At 40.3% G+C, this 25,731-nt stretch overlaps 1 protein-coding gene across 19 annotated transcripts in view; it reads right to left on the bottom strand.

The window, feature by feature from the left end:
* Positions 1–25,731, bottom strand: part of rimbp2 (RIMS binding protein 2) — a 199,095-nt gene that overhangs the window by 138,444 nt on the left and 34,920 nt on the right. For 16 of the 19 annotated variants that reach the window (XM_031902438.1, XM_031902444.1, XM_031902408.1 and 13 more), the window contains exons 4-5: positions 12,204–12,383; positions 11,046–11,180 (exon numbers count right to left, since the gene is read on the bottom strand). In XM_031902438.1, the coding sequence (XP_031758298.1) occupies positions 11,046–11,180; positions 12,204–12,383 (315 nt within the window). 19 annotated transcript variants of the gene reach the window in all.

The raw sequence follows: 25,731 nt of genomic DNA, 5'->3' as shown, positions 1-25,731 counted from the left end.
GGGCAGGGTCCCTGGGGGGGGGGGGCCCTGCGGTGGCAACCCCAGTGGTCCTTGCACCCCCCAATCCGACCCTGCTTAGTAGTTTGAATCATGTCCATCGAGCTAAAGACTTTGGACTTGCTTTTAAATATAACACAGGAAAGAAAAAACACTTGTGTATAACAACTCTGCACTACATACTACAGAAAACATACAAATATATATACAGGTATGGGACCTGTTATCCAGAATGCTCACCATCTGGGGTTTTCCATATAATGGATCTCTCTATAATTTGGATCTCCAAACCTTAAACCTAGTAGGATTGTTTTGCCTCCAATAAGGATTAATTATACCTTATACAGGATCAAGTACAAGGCACTGTTTTATTACATAGAAAAGGAAATCATTTTCAAAAATTAGAATTAGTTGCTTATAATGGAGTCTGGAGATGGCCTTTCTGTAAGTTGAACCTTTCTGAATAGCAGGTTTTCAGATAATGGATCCCATACCTGTATTAACAATTATAAACCAAGGCTGTGTACCACCCTCCCTGCAAACATAAGTACACAATATATTGTACGAGCATACAGAAAGTGCATCGCACTCTACAGAACAAGATATGATACAGCAGTTAGAACACAGAGGCTCCAAACCCAAAATGAGTATAATATTGTCATATATATATATATATATATATATATATATATATAAGCAAGGAGCAGAAGGTCAGACTGTGTGTACCATAAGTGTATATTAAGGGAAATAAGAACATGAAACAAACTTTGAAAGGTTCTGAATGGCCTAAAGTTTCATGACAGACACAGATGCGAAGCATTATATTACCTGCAGTTCCGCACATAAGTGTAATTGCTTTTTCTACAAGGGTTTATGTTGCCTCCTTGTAAATGAGCACATGGCTCATTTAATATGAGAGTTATATATTTATAGAAGCAAAGAAACATACATTGGTACAGGATTCATTCATTTTGTTGGGTCACAGTTACATCAGTGTAACAAATGCCTTCTTGGGAAGAGCTTCCATGAATATCTGCTAGTGCACAGCAGGTGTGTAGAACAGCAGTGTTAAATATTTATATGCCTAACAGAGACACATATAAAACCTCTCAGCCATTAAAAAGCCAAAATATTTAGCTCTCTAGCATATACATATGGATAAGATATCCTGACATATTTCCTGTGCAATAATATGGGCAGACTGAGGTACATGGATTCTTTCAGACAATAAAGGTGGTTGCAATTTAACCTAGTCCGTACTTACAAACCAGATTTAGCTACCTCTTACAGATGCTGCAGAGTGCCTTGGCACAACCTTAAATCTCATTTGCTCTGCAAAATCTCATTGGTGCATACTGGGCAAATTCCAGCTTTTATCTATTCATGCCAACTGACACAAAATATCATTTTAGGCCAGGGAACTAATGGCTGACAAAAGGACAAATGATAATGCACATCCTGTGTGCCAAAGGCTTCCTCATGAATACAGTGGCACAAATGCTTCTTTCCTCAGCCAAACCCATTCAGTATATTGCAGCAGGTATACAACTTGGTGTTTTTTTGTCAAGTCCTAGTTTTAAACATGAACCATTCGGATAAGTTACTAAGTAAAACCTGGGTTAATGAAAAGGAATGCCAACTACCCTGCACCTTTAAGCATGGAAGGAGACCATTTCTAAAAGAGCAGTGCAGACTTATTATGATAATGCTTTATTCACAGAGGTTTACTATAGCATACACCTGTGATGTTCAATGTGCGGCCTTCTAACCATTGTAGAACTACAAATACCAGCACAAGCCGAAGGCTGTTAGGGTAGCTTGGTAATTCCTGACATTATGCTTTATTTCTTACAGAGCCCTCTGCTCCTAGCTTGCTTGTCTTTTTGGAAAAGACCTATAATATTAAACTGCTCAAGGTCACCTAAACAATATGCCAATCTGCATACAGCTAACTTGCCTACCTTCTTCTTAAGGGCAAAGGGCAGTACTCCAGTGAGGCACACATCTACTGGGTGCAGGTTTATCATGTTTATATATATATATATATATATATATATATATATATATACTGATATACAGAGATAGATGATTATACATACAGGGGCACAGATACATGTTATCACACATACACCAGAGGATAAGATGTAAAGAAAACACATACATTGAGGGTGTGTGTGTGCGTATGGGGGGGCTGGACAGCTGATAGCCCTTCAGCTGATGTTTAACTGTAACTGCTAACATCTCCTGGCTGTGAATGTATTCTGGTATATGTCAGGAGGGGGGCTGCAAGTTAGAAAGCTCAAATCTAGAGGGTTTTTGCTGCAAGCTCACAGTATGCTAAGAAATAACTATCTGAATAAAGATCAAGCTGAAAAACAGTTAAACTCGTGACTCACTTCATAGCCAAGAACTGAAGTCCTATAATCGCCAACCAGGGTCACCAGAGATCATCGCTTTAAAACTGGACACCTTAAAATCCTCATGCTGTACTGCTGTATTGTATGGTAATCTGTAGCAATGGATGCTGCAGACTGCATTGGTTTCTGTATGCATGCAATGTGAATTTTACAGGTGTTTTAAAGAGTTGATCTTGGAAAAAAAGCCAAGAGCCAAAGGGTTAAACCTCTGCAATACAAGTCTGAGCTCCTAATCTCCATTGCAGGCTCTCAGGGAGAAAAACACACAGGCAGGCTCTCCCAGATGATCACAGCAAGCATGCAGGGATGAGCTAGGTAAATGCAATCCTACCTTGCAGTGTAGGCTCAGGGACAACTGCAATGTTCTGTGTCCATTTATACCGAGACAGCATGAAGCAGCAGCAGCTCTGGTGTACTAGCAATGCTTGTATTCCTCTCACAATGATTCATGACTGCCGATAGCCAGTGAAAGAAGCATTTCCAAGCATGCAGCAGCTGCTGGAGCCTATGAAACAGTAGTGCTTCCTCCTCCTCCTCCTCCTCCTTTGCTTTTCTCGCTCACTCACACAAGATGGCTTTCCCCCTTATTTTTCCAGCCCTTTGACTTTCCCAGCTGTGGCCTTCTCGGTTTCCCGTAGCCTCCCCCTTCTCCGTTTTTTAACTTACTGGCTTTTTTACCTCTAGGCATATCACAGGAGGTCATCTGTGGCCTACTGGGATGGACCAATCCATTGCAAATGTGGGTTGTCATTTTTTTTTCTATCCCATAGTGCATCCAATAGAGAGCTTAGGAACTCAAATGCAGAAGGGTATTAACAAGGATTACCTATCCTATCCCAAACCCTCTGCTTTTTTATTTAAAGCAACAATCTGTTAACCCTTTATATGCCAGATAGTTAAAAAAGGAAAATGCCAATTGCTTTTTTTTTTTTTAACATGTACAGAGCAAATTTTAATATCAGCAGAGAAGACGTGGAGTCAGCGCTTTTGGTTTGTCTCCACTTGTTTCATTTGATTATATGTTTAATATTTTATAGTGCAGCAGGGTTGTGGGCTGCAAAAATAAATACAGTAGCAATGTACATAAGTAGCAATATATAAATAAAAAGTATGCATACATACAATATAGCATGCACATTTGCCTTGTAGAGGAATCACAGCAATAACAATTATATAAATTATTAAATAATTATTATTATTAATAATAAATATCAATAATAGTGTTAGTCACTATAACAAAGTAGGATAATATCATAATAACAGATTAAAAAATTATTGGTGAACTTTGTATAAAAGCTTTAACTCATAATAATAATCATAATAACAGATTTCTACGTAAATGTTGAGATACCTCCCAGACTTCCAATCTGTAACTAAATGTGGTTCAAAAGTATATACAGCAAATGATGCTAACAAGACCCCAGTAGATGAAAAGCTGTTAGAAGGGTTCTGGGAATTAACAGCTGAAAGGGGTGGTACCTTCATGGACTACACTTGTACACTGAGATCACATGCAAGTTGTCATTCTTGCTTTAACTGGGTGCATATCTTATTATATTGTAGTTTATGTTGTGTGCACCTGTTAAGGTGGCCATACACAGTAAGACACTCCCAATATCCCACCTAAGGGTGAGCGTTATCGTGCTAATTCGGTCGTTTGGCCCTGGGGCCAAATGATCGCATTAGAATGGCATGCATAGGCTCTGTCAGTTCAGGGACTGCAGCAACGAGCCAATGCCGTCCCCAATCCGACGGAAAAATCAAACCTACCCAGATGTTGGTAGGGCAGGCCCGTTGTTCATGCCCATACATGGACAGATAAGCCAATCTAAAGGATTGATATCGACAGCTAGAATCGGCCCGTGTATGGCCACCTTTAGGGTCATTTCTCAAGTGGTGCAAAGTGCAAAAACAGGCTCAGTCTGACTTTTTTGTACTTTGTGTACTGCATTCTATGCTACTTGAATTGCTGCAGTCTGTCCCATACCTGTCTCCTAACTTACCCATAAGTGTAAATTTAGAGTGTAGCAAAACCCCAGGCAGAAAAGATCTTTTCACAAGCACCAAGGGGCATGTGTTTAATTTAATTATTGCATTTCTTTATTTATATTGCTCCACAGATGTACACAGTGTTTTACAAGGAATGAACACAAACAGGGGTATAGTTATTATAAATTCGAGTGAAAAGGAATACTTATGTGCTAGGGGTTTCAATAGACAGTGAAAGAGCATCGAGCACACTGAAGAGCATGCAATCTATTTTAAGTGATTTCATTAGTAGGTTATTAGAGGAGGGGTTGGCCTGGAGGTTACGTGATTGGCCTTTCATGTGAGATCTCATGCTAGAGATCCTTGCTTAATTCTCTGGGATTCAGCACCAGGGACAGAGCATTAGGCTGGGATTCAGCACCAAGGACAGAGGGTTAGGCTGGGATTCACACCAGGGAAAGAGCAGTAGGCTGGCATTCAGCATCAGGGACAGAGCATTAGGCTGGCATTCAGCATCAGGGACAGAGCATTAGGCTGGCATTCAGCATCAGGGACAGAGCATTAGGCTGGCATTCAGCACCAAATGACAGGGCAGTGGACTAGGATTCAGCACCAGGGAGAGAGCATTAGGCTGGCATTCAGCACCAAATGACAGGGCAGTGGACTAGGATTCAGCACCAGGGAGAGAGCATTAGGCTGGCATTCAGCACCAAATGACAGGGCAGTGGACTAGGATTCAGCACCAGGGACAGAGCATTAGGCTGGCATTCAGCACCAAATGACAGGGCAGTGGACTAGGATTCAGCACCAGGGACAGAGCATTAGGCTGGCATTCAGCATCAGGGACAGAGCATTAGGCTGGCATTCAGCACCAAATGACAGGGCAGTGGACTAGGATTCAGCACCAGGGACAGAGCATTAGGCTGGGATTCACACCAGGGAAAGAGCAGTAGGCTGGCATTCAGCATCAGGGACAGAGCATTAGGCTGGCATTCAGCATCAGGGACAGAGCATTAGGCTGGCATTCAGCACCAAATGACAGGGCAGTGGACTAGGATTCAGCACCAGGGAGAGAGCATTAGGCTGGCATTCAGCACCAAATGACAGGGCAGTGGACTAGGATTCAGCACCAGGGACAGAGCATTAGGCTGGCATTCAGCATTAGGCTGAGACAAGGCAGTGAAATGGGATTCCGCACACACAGGAACTTTTGACACACCATTCCCCCCCCCCCCCCCCCCCCCCCGATCACAGATCACAAGTAGGAAGTAAAAGGTAAGTGGTGTGCACAGGTGGGGGATGGAGGCATGCAATTAAAACTTGTCACTGATCAGACATGCTAGTGGCTGTACACCTGTATTGAATTAATGGTCATAATTTTAATGAAAGCCTCATCTGGGAACTACAATTATATATGTATTCCAGATCAGTGGAAAACAGAGTATGAGGGCCAATTCATCTGAGTACACATGCCAGTAATACGCTGGGGTCAGCAGGTTCAACAGCACTATCAGGGCCGCTGCTGGCCAAATGGGTGCCCTAAGCAGATATTTACTTTTGTGCCCCCTCCCCCAAATATTACGGAAGTAAAAATAAAATAAAAAAAACACCTACTATAGGGGCCCAACACACAGTGCCCCCAATATCGCCCATAGACAATGCCCCCAATTGCCCCCATAATTATAATATATAAAAACTATTTTTTGAGCAGCTGGGATGGTGCCCCCCTGGGAGTTGGTGCCCTATGCAGACTGCATACTCTGCTTATAGGGAGCAGCAGCCCTGAGCACTATAATGTTTATCTATGGGAGATGATAGATGTGCAGTGCTATCTAGATACCAGTGGGTGATCTAGTGTGTGGGCGTGGAAGGTTTTTACTCCATGTTTGGTTGTATGATTGATTCTACATAATGTGTTATCTCTGCCCATAATAGTGTGCAGTTGCACTTACTGTCTGTTGGGAACACAACTGTACTTTCTGCAACTGGGAGCTGGACATTTACCACATTCTACAGTAAATCTAAATTACATTGAGGCTAATAATTCTAAGCTGTTGTGTCTAATTTTTTTTGTATTTTGCTTTTAGCCTTGGCAATGTGTTGTTCACTAATCTTTAATGCCCTATGATTCGTTGATGTGTTTTTCCCCTACTCCTTAATGCAATGCTTGACATGTGTGGATGATTATAAATGGGGGGGGGGTGACAATTACTTCTTTCTTTTTTTATTTTCAAATGTGGCCATACACTGGCTGTGGGTTGATCCTAAGGATACTGTAAGAGGGGTCAAACATAGTATGGCCACCTTGTATACGATTTATTCAGGATGACAATCTTAATAATCGAACAATAAGAAGCAAATTGAAGCTGTGGCCCCTCTTCACTTCTACATCTGCGGAAACACAATGTGCTGCCAGATGAGATGAGTCTAAACCTGTGTAACTGATGAAACGACTGGCCAGTGTACACATGGTGAAAAACAGATATGGTTAATTATTTCAGTATATCTATGGTCAGCTTAGGAAATGTCACTCTAAAAAAAGTTGGACTATTTAAGTCTATGAGGAAAACACAACTTGCAGCGAGTCACTGTTAAGCTAAAAAGGTGGGGTGCTTATGTGTTATAATGCTACCAAATATTTAGAGGAACAACAATATAAAACATAGACCCAGAAACTCCTGGTGTGGAGTATTGAGCACCCAAAAGGGTCATGATGTCCTATTTAATATACTTCTGTAAACCTCATACGGGGTAACTATGTGCAAGGCAGGCCATGATGCACCACTTTGATGGACACTTTGCACCTGGCCTTGAACATAGATAAAGTGAAGCAGGTCCATGCCATTCAGATGCGCAAGTTATGGTGTGCACTAAAGATAGAGCTGCCTTGCCTGTGCCAGAGCTGTGTTTTCAGAAAGTATAGTGTGCAGGTAGGTAACGGACACAAGTAATTCTAAATAAGCACTAAGGGGTGAACGAAAATTATATAGGAAAATTACACCTATGCCATTATCGCATTCTTGAAGTAAGAACTGGATCTAGCCATGGTCTGAAACTACAGTAAAAAACTAGAGCAAAAAAGTTTTTTAAATCAGAATATTGACTATCACTGCATTCATGAACATTCCCAAAGCAAAGGTTTCTTTGGCTCTGCCTAGCAGAGCTCTTCTAATGAACACTCTTTTTAAAGAAGAAAAAATATTTTACCCTTTTAGATACCCAACATATTGCTTGTGGCTATAGGTTTGATCAGTGATCCCCAACCAGTGGTTCTTGAGCAACATGTTGCTCCCCAACCCATTGGATGTTGCTCCCAGTGGCCTCAGAGTATGTGCTTATTTTTGAAAGCAAGTTTTGGTTGCATAAAAACCAGTTGTACTGCCAAGACAGAGCCACATTTAGGCTGCCAGTCCACATAGGGGCTACCAAATTGCAATCCAACTCTTTTTGCATTTGAGTGTGGCTCAGGGGTAAAAAATGGTTTGGGATCCCTGGGTCAGATATTTTGCTTATTGTACTCTTTGTTGGAAAGCAGAAATCAGCCACCATCTACATTTGCTGAGTGTTTCTTGTAGCTTAGGTAAATGTTCAGTCCCTCTTGATTTATGTAGGTGAACCAAGACGTGAAGTCTAGATTCTTTAGAGCAGTGCTGTCCAACTTCTGTTGTACCGAGGGCCGGAATTTTTCCGACCTACGTGGTGGAGGACCGATAATGGAAGCCCGTTTTGACCACTCCCCTTTTTGAAACCGCACCTACTTGAAACCACACCCATGTTATCACATGACCATACCCATATTAATGGTTGTAGTACAGCAAAAACCTGCCATACTCTGCCTGCCCTACCCTGCCTGTGTGTGCCATACTCTGCCTGCCCTACCCTGCCTGTGTGTGCCATACTCGCCTTCCCTACCCTGCCTGTGTGTGCCATACTCTGCCTTCCCTACCCTGTCTGTGTGCCATACTTACCCTACACTGTGTGTGCCATTCTTGGCTGGTTTGTGCCATACTTGGCCTGTGTGTGCCATACCCTGCCTGTGTGTGCCATACCCTGCCTGTGTGTGCCATACTCTGCCTTCATTACCCTGCCTGCATGTGCCATACTCTCACTGTGTTTGCCATTCTTGGCTGGTTTGTGCCATACTTGGCCTGTGTGTGCCATACTCTGCCTGCCCTACCCTGCCTGTGTGTGCCATACTCTGCCTTTATTACCCTGCCTGCGTGTGCCATACTCTCACTGTGTTTGCCATTCTTGGCTGGTTTGTGCCATACTTGGCCTGTGTGTGCCATACTCTGCCTGTGTGTGCCATACTCTGCCTGTGTGTGCCATACTCTGCCTTCCCTACCCTGCCTGTGTGTGCCATACTCTGCCTTCCCTACCCTGCCTGTGTGTGCCATACTCTGCTTGCCCTATGATGCCTGTGTGTATGGCACACACAGGCAGCCTACAGTGACACAATGCTGGCACTGCTCCTACAGTCTGCAAAATAACTATATATTAAAAAACTTTTTAATTGAAGTACCACCTCAGTATATGTTCTTTTTGCAGTGTGCAGGGATTATTTGTGGGTTTCTACTGCTCCTGAGGTGTGAACAGGGGAACAATGGGGGTGATTACAGCCTGAGCCTGAGGTGTGAACACTGCAGGGGGTGAACAATACAGAAACTAAAAGGTGTGAAAAACACAGGGGATTACATATTTAAACAATACAGCCTGATTACAGCCTGAATCTGAGGTGAGAACCATGCAGGGGGGGGCAGTTAATCACAGTACTGATACCATTTAAAGCTTACACAAGAGTAAGCCATCAAAGCAGCCAGACAGGTGGGGGGCCACACAGAGGGGGGTCGCGGGCCGCCAGTTGGACAGCACTGCTTTAGAGGACAACATGGTTGCTACAGGGACCTGCTGCAAGTATAGGGCTTTCTTTCCACTTAGTAGATGACTGCCAAAGGTGACAACTGACCCAGCCTTTATCTGCCCCAGAAAGCTCTTCTGTAACTGAGCAATGACAGACAGAGCATGGTATGTTGTACATGACTGCACAGATCTGCTATAATGTAGTATGATGGGAATAATACACCGGAGTAGACTGAAATCTTTTTCCTTCTTTATATATAACCTCAAGGATTGTGTAGCATCCCTGAATGACGCATAGTAGAGAGTTATACAACATGAAGTTTTAACATTTTTGCCATAATAAATCTTACCTAAAAATGATATTAAGTGTGGTAACTGTAACATGCTTGTGAAGTATTATACACACACACACATGTATTTAACATAACCCATTATTAACTTAAAAAAGGAAATGTTCTCTTGATAACAAAAGTGTTGACTCTGTTTCCCATTGCACCAAACTCAGTGGTGCCATTCCTTAAGATCCTCTATTCGAGGCAGCATATTATTGTAGATTTCAGGAGAAGAACAGAGCTGAGAGCCTCACGTGTGTATGCAAACATACTGCAAAATCCCTATATGAAGAGGGCTTCACATGGCGCACACATATCAGCTGCCTAGCAACTGGAAGAGGGAAAGATGAAATGAAAGGGTTCTCCCTGGGGTAGTGGCGCACTACAGCCTTGACTGCACACACTGATTTTCTGATGTACATAATTTGAGACTATCTGCAACTGCATGTTAAAACCACAGGAAAAATATGGCTGAAATGTTATACTCCTATTTAAGCCACCTCTGCTTCTTGCACTATGTTTGGGCTATGGCCATCTGTTGCTTTTAATGCCGGGTGAAGTTTCAGTGCTGTCTCTCAGGATCTGCAGGCTTGAAATAAAAACATTTTATTTCATATTTCCCGATACAAACCCTCTTGTTTGCCATTCATTTCTAAGATGCATCTCCCTGGCAATGAGATTCCTTACATTAGTTCTGCTTCCTGTGTTCAAGTCCATCTACAATGCTTTAACTGCCCATTATATTATCATTCAGATGTTTCATTAATACATTTGGCTCGGAGGGAGGTAAACAACAGACTGTGCATCCCTGGAATAAACAGTCAGCAGACACATTAGTGCAATGTAGCTCCCAGACAGGGAAAATGTTACACAAGTAAGTGTATCCACACTGCTTGGGATAAATACAGATGTCAGTGTGGGAGAGATCATTTGTTCCTATGGCTTTCTATATTGCTTTGGTAACTTAAAAAGCACAGGTATGGGACCTGTTATCCAGAATTCTGAATGTGCTTGATAACAGATTTCCGGATAAGGGATCCCATATCTGTATTTACTTCATTAAAATGAGTCAGACTTTAACACCATGGTCCATAATTTAGTAAAAGCTAGTTCCTAAAAAAACGCTGCACAGTTCACTCACAGTTGTCTATGGCAGATGGAACACAGGGAGCTATGATCCCTAGGATGCAATTAAGGCACTGATCCCCATTTGCTATAATAAGAAATACCCTGTAAGCAGTGGCGGTAGATTGTTTGGGAACACAAAGTGATACCCACAGCTATCTGCCAAAGAAAAACGAATAGCAATATTCTGTGCCCAATAAGCAGCCTATCCTCTTACTTTTACAGTGAAAATATTAAACTGACCAACCCCCCCCCCCCCCCCCCCACATAGTAAATGGTTGCAACTAACATAGGTGCAAGAACTACCCACAATATGGGAACATACCTTGTTTGGGGAGAGGATGCAGGCCGGACCTCCATTGGAGATAAATGACAGCTGCCTCTGAAGCCAAAGCAACTCCTTTTGAGATTGTCTGAGTAACTGCTCCACATCACTCGGTTTCTGGCCCATTAACCCTTCCTGGGTTAAAACAAATTGGTATTACACCATTATTTAACATCAATGTCAAGAGACATCTTAGAAGCAATTCACTTATGACCACAATGATCTTTTTAAATAACAAAAATTCAATTAAGGGGAAGGGAAATATTTTCAGGAAGAAAAGCATAAAGCAATAGTAATTAATATATTTAAAAAAAAACAGGTCCTGTTTATAAGTAGGGCTATTATTACTTTGTTTACTATTAATTGCATCTGTAACCATGACTAAACTGTACATAAGGGTGGGGTCTAATTACATAGGTGCAACTAGCAAACTTTTCTTAGGCTTCATTTGCATTGAATTAAGCTGGTAATACATGTCCATTTAAAACATACTGCCCAACCATCTGGGGCATGTATGTCACATCCATGGTTGGTTTTCACAGACCATCCTACAATCCTAGTGAAACCAGGGTAGTCTGTCCCATTTGAAAATGTAATCTGCCACATTTCCTCTGCTGTTCAGTTACAAGGTGCATTGTGATTGGCAGATGTGGAAATGAAGAGGAATCACAGCTCATCTGTGCTACCTGCCACCCAGATTATTTGGAACAATTTGAGGTGGCCATTTCTGGGCATATTTATTAACACTGGGAACAAACATTACCTGTGATGATGCCCATAGCAACCAATCTGCAATTAGATTTGAACCTAAAAGTTAGAAAACAAAGGCAAGATCTGATTGGTTTCTATGGGCAACATCACTGGTGATGGTTTTCTCCAATGTTAATTAATACACCCATATCTGTCCATTAGGCCTGCAGGCCAATCAGTTGGACAGGGTGTAGAATTAACCAATGTATGACCAGTGGGCAGGCCTCACTGCTTCAGTCAGCTCAACAGAAGATCTCACACTGTTTCTTTAAAAGTAACAATAGTCACCCTCTCCTTTGCACAGTGTTAGATTTACTTATCATTCAAAGGTGCAGTACATCAGTAATGATGAGCCAGCAAAACCATGTTCTCACCTATGCAGCCAGCGTACCAGACAGGGTGATTTACCTTTAAACATCCCAGCCGATTTCTCAGCTCATCACATTCCACCTGCAGAAGCCGAATTTCCACTTCTCGTTCTGAGTCTTTGCTGGGACAAGGTGGGTGCCCAGGTCCCCCAATAACAGAACGCATTGTCTGCTTTGTAGAAGGCCTCTTAGCAGATGATGCGGAAGAGGTTTTCTTTTGCTAGAAAAAGAGTTAAAGATTTATGAGGTTTGTATAAATTTTGGAGACAGAAATATATCAGATGTATTTTAAAAAGGCCAATCCTTCATAATTGTTCACAGTGTGATATTGCATTTTTCTAAAATGTCAATATTCCAAGTCAAAAATTTTATTACATATTTTATATGTTTATATTACATGTTTTATATGTATATTATTGATTCATTTGCATTGGCAGGTAGTGTCTCAAAACCTATGTAATAGCTAATTAGCAAAGAGAAAATATACACAAGCATTTAAAAAAAAAAAAAATTAATTTCCAATAAAGAAGCAAAATACTTGTGTAATATGTTATTATAGCGCTTACATCTCAGGATTACATCAGACTAACTCAGTATCTGTAGTTGTGCAGTCAGTGTACAGGTATGTGTTCTTGTACTCACCATGCAACCACAATATGGCCACAGTACAATTGTTCAACCGGGGCACTGTGCAAATGAATTGTTTTGATAGAGAAAGACTGTCCATCTGGCAGCCCTCCAAGTGTTTTTTATGGGCCCCAGCCTGCTCAGGAGCTCCACAAGTCTCTGTGTATGGCATATTAAAAGGATCTGGCTAGTGAACGTGTCTATTAGAGATAACTGGCCTTCTCAATAGAAGATGTTCCATAGCAACGAGGGCAGCTTATAAAAGGACCTGACATTTATAGTGGTAAGTGTCTATGTGGAAATATTCAAGGACTTAACAAGATTTGGTGGGAACAAGGGAAAGCAGCTTGGATATCAAAACCTTAAATGCAACTAATACTAAAAGGAAACTAAAATTCATCATCATCATCATCATGTATTTATATAGCACCAGCAGAGGGCCCTGCTTGCAAGAGCTTACAAACTACAGGATGAAAGTGTTCCCTTATCCAGAAAGCGAATCTTGCACAGCTGAAACATGTAATTCTAGGCAACTTTCCGATATACATTCATTACAAAGTTTCAGTGGTTTTAAAGATGTGATTCCTATTCCAACAGAAAAGGGTTCAAATTCACATGTGATTACATTTACTCATAACTGTCAATGTTTTCTTTCACGTGGGCGTTGCTTTCTCTGACGCGTGTGCCGGCTTTTGGAGCGTTCGCTGTTTTTTTTAAGCGCATATCATTTTTTGGATGAGTGCTTTAAGAGAATAATACGCACATCAGAGAAAGCAACACCCACGTCAAAGAAAGAGGGGCATGGCAAATTTTATTGTCACATGGTGAAATTTTTTGCTGTGCAAATTATTTCGCTCATCCCTACTTTAAACCACTGAAAATATGTAATTTATGTATATGGGGAAGTTGCTTGAATTACATTTTATTTCATTATGGAAAAACATATTTTGTGGGTGTAGGAACCCTTTAATGTTGGGAAAGTAACAGTATGAACTGTGGTTGAATAGGTCACATGACAGCAGTAAATAAAAAAGGCTATACTAAGGTACTGTATATACTCGAGTATAAGCCTAGTTTTTCAGCACCCAAAATGTGCTGAAAAAGTCACCCTCGGCTTATACTTGAGTTGGGTGCCATGGGTCCCTCCAGACTAGCACCCTCTCTCCTTTGTGTGCAAATTAGGCCACCTGCACCAGACCCTCCAGTGCCCTGGCCTAGGCTCCCACTAGCAATACTTATTTCCCCTTACATCCCTCCGGTACTGGGTCTGCTGCCAGTTTGCCAATGTGCAATGAGCGTGGGGTAGTACTCATATTGTTTTTGTTGACCCACTTCTCTGCTTACAGAGCTAGTTTACTGTTTTTCTTTGAAATAAATATTGAAAAACATATACCCCACAGATGCCTCAATTAATGTAATTTTATTGGTATTTATTTTGATTATTAAAACTTAGCAGTAGCTGCTGCATTTCCCACCCTAGGCTTATACTCGAGTCAATACGTTTTTCCAGTTTTCTTAGGTAAAATTAGGTACCTCGGCTTATATTCGGATTGGCTTATACCCGAGTATATACGGTAAGTCAATCTGGTCAGTTATAAAATCTGGTTAATATGTCCTCCCTGTGTTACCTCTAAAACCCATGTTCCACAGTCCAATCAGATAAAAAATGAAACATGGTTGCTTGAAAGGCTTTCATAGAATACTACAAGCTTCTTTTTTGTATGACCTTGCACTGTCTGATGTTTTGTGGGTAATCCCTATCACCTTTATTAGCTATCTGTAAAACTATTAAAATCTTAAATCTCTAGGAATCAAAAGGCCTTGACTTGAAGACACATTTACGAATAAAGTGCCAGTGTGTAAAGTACAAAAATGAGATGCAAAACGCCATTTAAAACAAAAAACAACGCATTGTTTTTCCCAAAAATCCATTAAAATTGTGGCTGTACTCCAAGTAGCTTCCGCTGCTGCTGAGCACAATGCTTCTCGTTTTCTCAAATTGGGTTATTTGAGGCTAACATTTTAAGTGAGGATTGTACCACTTTCAGGGTTCAGGGTGGTGGCAATTCCAGGGTTACACACCATGAATCCATGACGAGACTGGGCCGCGCATTGGCATTTAGCACAGCTCTACTGCAAGGAGAAGTAACACTTGCAATGGTGAGAAGCAATTACTCATGGGTTAATTCTTTGTTTAATTCTGGAGGGTTTTCAGTGATAATACCCATGAAACTGCATTAGTGCTGTTATTAATTGCTTACTATGAATTCCAACGGCAATTAAAAAAAATGAGTTGTAAAGATTTTTGTATTTGTATTGGTCGCCTACAACTTAGTTGTAATTCCCAGAAGATAATCACTAAGATTCGAACAAACTATTAATAAACCTATAGGACGTTACAGCAAGTCTGCAACAAGTTATTCTCCACTTCGAGTCTAATTTAAGCTACAGTACAATAATTTTAGTGGACTCTTAGAAGCCCATTTTTTTGTGGCTGCAAAGAATATTGCATTTGGCCCTTGTCTTAGATTCTGATTCAAACAAGTGGTAAGTAGAACCCATGAGAGTGCATTAAAGGAGTGCTCAATAGCAACATGATGATCCACTTCCTTCCACCCTGAGATCATTGTGCGCTGGTACAGGCATGGCATTGGTCTAATAATGCATAGATGGGGCAGATACTGGCACGGAAACCCAGAACTATGCATGTAGCTGTAAGCAAACAAAGCAGTGCTACTTTTGCTCAGGGGCTGTTTGGACATTTTACTGATGGACTGATGGATCTAGAATGCAAGCACTCTCATACACAGACACGGAGCTGATAGCCAACAAGGCATTTTTCCTTCCTCCCTAAATAGCAACTCTTTGGGGCACTTATCCACGAACGCTCCGAGCGGTCGTTCGATCGGTCCAATCGTATTTTCTGCAACTTTTTCGTACCTTGCACGACTTTTTCGACGCTTGCGCAACTTTTTCGTATTTTTAGCGTGACAAACACAGATCGGTTTTGCCGCTGTTTACAATCATTTGGTATGAAAGATATTATCGTGACTAATATGATTTATATGATATTTGCGATCTTCAGAAATTTTCAAATCCAATTCGAATTTTTCCCATTCGGGATTCAAACTCGTGTTTTGATAAATCTGCCCCTTTATGTCTGGATTTTAAAGCTTCAGTTTCCAGTAGTAGGACAGCAGACTTTAGCATTAGACGTTACTGTTCAAGTTTAGCTCTCAGAAACAGAAAGCTCTCCTAGCACTCCTCATTATTTCCCCCAGGTAGTTTTATAGGTTCTGCAGATAACTGTATTCCTGTATTCCTCATGTATCAAATCAATGGAAAGCTCCTAATGTTTATCTGCAACCTACGTAAGTGGTCTTTAAAAACAGATTTCATGTTTTTAGACTTTGCAATGCACTTTTATTTTTAAATAAAGCTGAGCCACTCACCGACCTGTAATGAGGCAGTTCAGGCACAGGGCCCTTTGTGTAACCAGCTGGTTGGTGGAACATTTAGGGGTTGATTCACTAAGGTGCGTTAATTAATTTAGACGCAATGTTGTTTGCGTTATTTAAGTCGCGATGAGCGTTTCTCTTGAGTTATTTTTCGCGTGTGCGTTAATTCCCACTGCGCACAATATATTTCGCCGCTTGCTATATTAGCGCACGATATTATGCACGTAACCATTACGTTCGGAAAACTACTTTTCTGAAAATGCCCATTTCCCTGCAAACTGGAGGCTGCATTACTCTAAGGCCAACACAGACTTGAATAAATCCCACTGCAAAGTCCATATTGTGTTGCCAAAAGCTCACGAACCGCAATTTTCTTTAAGTACCGCCTGCCCCAAGTAGGTGTTAATATTCGCACAGACTAATGAGATATTTAGCGCGTTTAATGCTTCATATGTGTTTCTGAATGATGCTTTAGTATTATTTCTACGTGTGAATTAACACATTGCAGTAGCACGCTATTGAACGCATGCGATATGCGTCTTAGCGCATGTGATAATACTTTCACGAATCGTGCGGGTTTTTTTGCATCAATTTTAATGCAGAAAAGCATGCAATAATGCTTATCCACCTTTAGTGAATCAACCCTTTAATGTTCTGTATAAAGTAAAGTTTTTACTTTTGATGTTCATTTTTATTATTATGTGTTAACAAAGGTGGTAAATGAACAAATTATAAAGAGGTGAAGTATTGGCCATTCTGGCAATGAGTAGTTGGAGATGGAGAGTTTGTGCTGGGTGGAACCAAAGCTCCTGGGCAGAGTAGGCCCAGTTGTTATGTTGCTGATATTGTTGGCATTAAATAAAGATACATTATTGTGGCAATGGTGCTCTCTCAGCTTATATACTGCTGCATATAAGACCCATAACCCAGGAACAGAAATCCCAGAAAGCCATATTTGTAGAAACTCTGTTGTCTCTCACATTCTGTACTGCTAGCCATATAAAAGGGGGCAAAAGCCAACATGCTTATATCTGCTTAATATAATGTCCTCTTAGAAAAATACAGCAGAAGGCTTCATGAGCAATGTAAGTGAGTACTGTTACATACTATGCCATGGCATGCAAGATAAATGCTTGTAGTTATGTGGACTGCAATGGTGTTGATTCAGGTTAAGTATATAACAAAATGTATTTATCACTCACGGGTATTTTTAAAATAAAATAGTAGCTGTGCCCTTAAAAAGATTCATAGGTTGTGAGACGATCAATAAAACATTATTGTACTTTGACATATGAAACAGATACTTATTCTGATATAGAGAATGCAGGACTGAAGCAGTTACCATAGCAACCAGCCATGCAGTCCAACTCTGGCCTATGTGCATAAAGAGATAGGGGAATTGTAATTAAATGTTCCATAATTTCTTACTAGTCCAATTGGATGAATAAAAAACCCTGTGTATATATTGCTGCCATTCTATACAAACTGTTTAACTTAGAAGCCAATAAATACCTTATTAAATGAATATGAAGCATTTCTGCCATTTGCAAGACATTCAAGCTATTCTTCCCTCCCAGCAATCTGAAGCCTTTGAGACTGTGCCAAGAAAGAACTCATATATCATGCAGCCATGCCTGAGCTTTAACACGGGCCTCTTAAAAATACAATATTCATTCATAAAGATTGGGAGTATGTCATTTCTGACCTGCTATGAGTAAATTGGAACTCATTTACAAATAAGGCCCACCAATTATGGGTAGAGCTGCCAATGGTAGCTATAGTTCAAGAGAACTGAGGGAGGACACTTTGCACCTGTTATTACATTACACCCAAGCAATAATACAGGTGAGGATATAAAAGGTGACATTACTGGCAAACAAAGCCATTCAAGTTAGTAGCTTACTGGCTAATAGCCAATCAGTCAGGTACATAAAGGGATTGCTTTACCCAGCGAGCCTCTACCTGCTTCAGCTGCTTGTAGGTAGCACACAACTAACACTGGGCGAGAGCAGATGGAGAACAGCTGAGGCACATGCAATCAACTGCAACTGTTAATTAATATATTAACAGAGGTGGGGAATCAATATTAATCAATACATGACCCCTACCCCATACAAAAGGATGCTAGAATTAGAAGACAGAAGGGGGATTCATGCATTGACCTCCCAACCCGGCACCCCCTGGCCACTGTGAAAGAGGGGAATAAAATAGATGATGTCCTTCCATCCCTTCCCCATCACCCAAGTTATCTTGGGCCAGAGAATCAAAGAAAATAGCTTCTGCAGATTTACCACTGTAAAGTGCAAATTGCCATCCCTAATATATATATATATATATATATATATAAAAATATATAATTTGCACTTTTATCCTCGTTGTATCTTCTATGGCCCTTAAAGTATAGAGAACCAAATTACAGTAAGAGAGCTTATGGGGAAAACCACAGATCCCAAGCATTCTACACAACAGGTCCCATACCTGTAGTACATAAGGTTATAAAGTGTTGTTTTATTTTTTGTCACATTAGGCAGAGTGCATATTTTTATAACTATAATCGCTAGGCATATCTTAGCCATAAATCAAGACAGGACTGTTGTTGCTTTGGCAGAAACAGAAAGGGACACAAGTACCTGGCAATGGATTGCCCTATGCAAGCATGACAAGTAACAGTTTTAAAAAGCAAAGTAAAACCGTGTTTGCGCTAGGAGTACACTACTTTACACATTATTATACATTGCTTTTATGCAAAATTAAACACCTTTTATTCTGTTGCCAGGTTCGGCAGTGCGTATGCAGATAACACTCCTTGTGTCTTTTGTGTATTTTGGCTATAGATTCCCTTTAAAGTAAACAAGAGGAAGAAAACAAACAGCACGATTAAAATACAATATTTACTTGGAAAGCATACTGTATTTGTTAGCAAATATTTTCATATGTTACACCAATTTGCTGCAAAGTTTCCTTTCAGTGCCTTCCCACCAGATGGTTCCAGCTCACATAGATACGGTCAGTTTCATGATAACTTCCCTGTGACGCACATGTGATACAATCACATCATATTGTTGCCTGCATCTTTGCACAACAAAGCCCAGCCTCCACAGGCTATCACTGAAGTCAGTGCCCATGTTTGGCAGTGTATGGGGGCTTCTCCAACCAAATATTGTTTGTGACACTGCCCTTATTAAACTAAAAAGCTTAGAATTGTGGGGGCTTGTATTATTATGCTTAGCAATAAACCTGTAAGTGGTGGCATTAATCTCCCATCTCCCCCTTTACAATAGCTCTGATAATATAAAATGATTCCCACAATGTAAAAACATAATTATGCACTTTATTATAACATATTTAGGAAGATAAGTAAGCAAGGGGATTGGGGAAATGCACTAACTGAACTAATTAGTCAGCAGCACAATAAACCAGTCATCCAGGCTAAGCAAGAATATTCCCAGTTTATAATTGCATTTTAATACCCTTAAATAGACAGTAAAATGTGGCACTGTGGCTTTTTGTGTTCAAAGCCATCAGTAAATTTGCACATCTCTGGGAATAATCCAAAAGATGTACTGGGCCTCAGTTACTGTTAGCGTGCAAGGTGTGAAGTGCAACAAACTGTTAAATCCACTGTGTTTTATTCCCCACAATTAAGGATTTTTTAGAATATCATAGCAGCTGCTACAAGTTGCTGCAAAATTTTGCTCAGGCAATGTATGATATGCAACAATGTACAAATACAGAAGCAAATTTCAAATAAATTACACACATAACATTATAGACACATACAGGCAGGATATTGGTTGTACAACCTCCATCTACACATTTTTTGGGTTACTCAATAGCAAAGCACTACACCTTGCACTTAACTCTCAATAACTGTGTTACTGACGAACAGGCCCGGATTTGTGGCGAGGCCACAAAGGCCCGGGCCTAGGGCGGCATAAACATAGGGGCGGCATGCCGCCCCCCCCCCCCCCCGCCACACGCAAATTTTAAAATTTTGCTCCCATACGGAGCAATGGGGACCTCTCCCCGCTCCTCCGTATGGGAGTTTTAACTTTGGCGCATGCGCGTTAGCGCGGCGGCAGGGGAGGAGGAGGTGGTTTGCGCATGCGCGCTCACATGGCGGGTAGGGGCGGTAGGGGGCGCCGAATGGGGGCGGCCTCGGGGCGCGTCATTTAGAAATCCGGCGCTGCTGACGAACTGTTTTCACCAACAGGGTGAGACACTTTACATAGGACTTCTTTGCATTGCCAAAAGTGCTACCCTAAGAAAAGCATTGTGATATGCTGCTGTAGTAAATCCTATAATATGTGTCATTTAAGGCAGGGGTCAGCACAGCCGTGGGCTGTGCTGAACCAGGCCACCTCTGGTCCCAATTACTTGTGATCCCAACTTCCTGATGCGTTACACAACCTTAACAATAGCTATGGGAAGTCCAGGAAGATTTCTACTGATTACGACAAGGACCAAAGTACTTTATTAAGCTGTATGTAATAATAATATTAATAGTAAAGTGCATAATATAAAATTTAACTAGCACTAGTTGCTCAGCACCCCCCATTCCCAGTCCTTCGAAAAATTGTCTTGCTGGAAACCGGTCCGTGGTGCAAAAAAGGTTGGGAACCACTGATTTAAGGTATAGATGGCATTATCCAAAAATGATGATCATATATGCATCGTGCCCCAACCCCTTGGATGTTGCTCTCAGTGCCCCCAAACCAGGTAATTATTTTTGAATTCATGACTTGGAGGCAAGTTTTGGTTGAATAAAAACAAGATTTACTACCAAATAAAGGCCCCTGTAAGCTGATAGTGTGCATAGAGGCTGCCTAATAGCCAATCTTAGCCCTCATTTGGCACCTCCATGAACTTTTATGATGCTTGTGTTGCTCTCCAAGTCTTTTTACATTTGATTTTGGCTCACGAGTAATAAAGTTTGGGGCCCCCTTACCTAAAGTATAATAAGGGTCTCCCTAATACTGAGTCAGTAGTTTAGGATACTGTTGCAGCTGGTGTATAAATTTGTAACCCTGGATGTTTTTATATATATATATATACGGTTATTTATCATTATAATACATATGCATTTTACACACTATGCACATCACATTTGATGTGAGATCCATACCTAGAAAACAGTTCAGCATGCAAAAAATTTCAGGAATATGGGGGTCTGCTGGCAAATTGCATGGAATTTACCAGGCAGGACACTGGCAGGAATCTTGAAGATAAAACAAAGCTTTTTTAATTTTTAAGAGATTGCAGCTGCACACTCATAGAGCCAGAATTTAATTTCTGATATCTAACTATTGGTTTAAACCAATTATGTATATGAACGTCTTTTGATGCTGTAGTGCAATCTTATAAATATTTTGCACAAAGGATAAAAACAACATTAAATAATAAGCTTATTCTTGCATAAAGAAATCTAGTGTCTGTTTACAGTTGCAATAAAAGAGCTTAAAAACCCTTCAAATAAGCCTCTAAAATTAATTGGAAACAATTAATTAAATGGATGTTCAAAGAGGCTGAGAAGTATTACAGAATGAGCACAAAGTATGAAGCACCAAAGGAAATAAACTGGTACTATCCTGCCACCTAGTGTCCAAAATGATAATGTCAGCTGAGTTTGGCCTGGTAATTACAAGGTTTAAACTGCTCTGGCTAAATCTGTACTGATGGGGTTTCAGCGCTGCAATCGAGACAATTGTGTTTACATGGTTCTACTTCTTATGTGAGCACCCTTTCTAGGCTACAATTTGGCCAATAATTTAAATCAACACATAAGTTTTTTAGTGAAAAGAACAGACATTTATTGGCTCAGAAGATTTAACACAAATTCAAAAAAACATAAACCATACTATACCACAGTGGAAAGGAAAACCCAGTGCCTCATGGTACCCACTCTCCTTCCTAACGCGTTTCGCACCATTAGGTGCTTCATCAGAGGAAGTGTAGTGTGAACATGTCACTTCCTTTTTATACCCTAAAGGTATTAATTTTATACATATTCCAGGGCCAAATTAATTTTATATTAAACAATATAAAATTGAGACTTATATTTCGTGCCAAACGCAATTTGTTATTTATTGTTTGCAATGTGAATGTGGCTCTATGTATATAGGAAGAACTATAAGACAGCTGAGAATAAGATTGGGAGAACATTTGCGAGGGTTAGAAAGTAAGGAAAGCGATAACCCCCTTTTTAAGCATTTTGAATGTGTGCACAATGGGCAATTGATGAAATTCAATATGTTCGGAATACATAAAATTGATGAGAAAGGTGAGGGGAATCCTGTCACTAAACTTCTGAGATTAGAGTCCAAATGGATATTCACACTAGACACTGTTATACCAAGGGGAATGAACACAATATTTGAATTGAAACCATTCCTGGTTTCATCCTGGAAATAGGCTATAAATTAATTTTTTAATATGTTGTACTGAATAGATCTGCATTGATAGTTTCTTACTGGTCTGGGTCGCTCATGTTATAAGGTATTACATACCTTAGTTTTAACTGATTTAAATTAAAGAATGTTTTGTTTATGGTTTTAATTTTGTAATAGAAAAAGTTTGTGCACTGTTGCTTTTTAAATGTATGGGAATTCGTTGCGCCTCAGCAGTATCTGAATGTGTGTTGAGCAGTAATTGGACAGAGTTATATAAAGAATGGCATGAGGATATTTAATCTGTTATCACAGTTTGGATATTTCTGATGCGCAATGACAAAACGTAAATAAAAAAGTTTTTTTGATAGTGATTTGGGTATATATATATATATATATATATTTATATATGTTATATAATCCAATTGTGTGAATTATACATACGTTTATGGGCTTAGAACTGCTTAGATGCATATGTATATGTATGGTTATTTTAGTTTATAATTTTCTTTGTTAACAAATAATTTTTGATATATTTTGATAGGTGATTCACTTCTTTTTGGTTATTTGTTATTATTTATGCTGAATTTGGGGCCACTTTGTGAACCCTGTGTGATGTATTTGTAAAGGTTGTATATAGTATGTGCTTGTTGCAGGGCTTTAATAGTGGCCCTGGAATATGTATAAAATTAATACCTTTAGGGTATAAAAAGGAAGTGACATGTTCACACTACACTTCCTCTGATGAAGCACCTAATGGTGCGAAACGCGTTAGGAAGGAGAGTGGGTACCATGAGGCACTGGGTTTTCCTTTCCACTGTGGTATAGTATGGTTTATGTTTTTTTGAATTTGTGTTAAATCTTCTGAGCCAATAAATGTCTGTTCTTTTCACTAAAAAACTTATGTGTTGATTTAAATTATTTAACATTCAGGACCTTTTAGTGAATTTAACTTAAGTTTTTCTGCTCAATTTATTTTTTCTTGATTACAATTTGGCCAACCCTGTTTTTGTTTATACAATGGTTATTAATAAAAATATCCCCTGCTATAATGACCATACACAGGCTAAATCTCACCCTGATTAGCTATCAGGTGCCCCATTCCAATGCAGTTGGATACCATATAGGGGGAACAGGGTGCATGCTGGTAGGTTCTTCAGTCTTGGGTAAGTGCTTATTTTTTATTTTGAACATTTGCTGCGGGTACTTGCAGTTAGCTATACGTACACACTAGTATACAGGTAAATGTTATATTTTAGCATTCCTTTTGTAATACTCACAAAAGGTGAGACATGGAGCTCTCAAGCTTGCCCTACATACTAAGTTATATATATTGCGGGTCGTCCAAGTCCAAGAACAGCACACACATCCCTTAGATGCAAATGATCATTATTCTGATTGTAACAGTGCAACAAATGCAGTGTACAATTCCCTGTGCTAAGCAGTACTAAAGGGCAGATTTACTAAAAATCTAATTATTTTGTTTTTAGAAACTCACATACTCAAACTCCTGAGAGTTTTTTGATTAAAAAAATGTTAGCAGTGATGTATTTATTAATAGATTTTTGATCTTTTGTTGAGACTTTTTTTAAATTTTCTAGAAAAAATTGTGAAATTTAAATGTTGTTCATTACCATGAATCCTCTTTGTTTTTCCCAAACAGGAAGTGCTCCAGCAACCATTTTAGGAGCATCGGCGCTCATTCTTGGAATAATGGGATTAACTTCCCCTTGAAAGAGTGTGAAATAGAAAACAATAATGCGTTTAACTTCCCCTTAAAAGAGTGCAAAATAGAAAACAATAATGCATTTAACGTCCCCTTAAAAATGTTTCAAGGACAGGCTGTCACTGACTATTTCTCTACTATTCTAAAGATGGCCATACATTGTAAAATCCGCTCAAATGGGGAGGTCACCAAGCAAGTGGATCTTCTCCTGATATGCCCACCTATGGGTGATAAAATGGCAGGCATAGGCACCATCGGTTCAGGGAGCACATCAATGACCGATCCATTGTAAAAGTCAAACTTGCCAGATCGAGTTATGCCCAATTTCAGGCCAGATGTCACCCCTCATTGGTGCCCATACACGGACAGATAAGCTGCCAAATCAGTCTAAAGGACCAATATCTATAGACAAAAGACACAATGGAAGCACATAAAAAACAGAAATAGTGTAATAAATACAAATAAGTGATGAGTCAACCAAAACAGTGATGATATTCGGTGTCCCGCCGCCACCTCCTCAATATGGTGAATATACATGCTCACCAGAACACAAAACAACTGTGGAAGCGTGTCGTTCTACATGTGAAACGCGTTTCACTCATTGTGTCTAGGATTTTATTACTTCTGAATTCTGTAAGTAGCCTTTTTTGCACAGGATATTTGTTTTAATAAATGGTATCACACTATTTTTGTTCTCTCTTGTCTTGATAAGGGCAGCGTCAATTTTGTGCCCTCCTAAACAACCCCTCACCCTTCTGCTTACCTCTTTCGCTCCTACCAAAGACACTCACCCAACAACTTTTTGGATAGAAAAGGCCGCAGCCCGTTTATTTGTAACAGTATCAAATTAGTTTAACAATAACATATTAATGTCATTAAATAACATAACTTAGCAAATAACACAACAATAAGCCGCTGAAGGCTGCTTTGCGGGAGCCGTATCTGCCCCCACCCCAATCAGTTCCCTGAGGTTATAGACCCCCTTTCTCTAGCCACCACAGCCCCATTTACCACCTCCCTATGGCTGTAATCCCTAGCCTCAGGCCTAACCTTCCGCCCGGATTGCCTTTATTTATGTACACCCCCGCTGCGACTATGTTAATAAGGGAGGGAGGGTGGGAGCTGCTAGAATCAAAATGGTTCCTTACTTCTGTGCTCCTCCCCTTTTTGTTCTGTTCGTTCTTCCTCTTCGCCAATCCTTCTGGACTACATTTCCCATAATGCCTCACACCTACAACTCTTATCCCTGGGCCTTTTCCTAACCATATCATGGCCCCGTGCCCTAACTTCTGCCTCGTTCTATTACGGGGCCCCTTTCTCATAACTTGAGGAATCAGTACATCCTACAATCAAACATTTGATCCTGTTTCT

This window comes from Xenopus tropicalis, chromosome 1 (genome assembly GCF_000004195.4).
Source record: "Xenopus tropicalis strain Nigerian chromosome 1, UCB_Xtro_10.0, whole genome shotgun sequence".
In the NCBI taxonomy this organism is placed as follows: domain Eukaryota; kingdom Metazoa; phylum Chordata; class Amphibia; order Anura; family Pipidae; genus Xenopus; species Xenopus tropicalis.
This window is presented reverse-complemented; position numbering and strand designations above follow the sequence as displayed.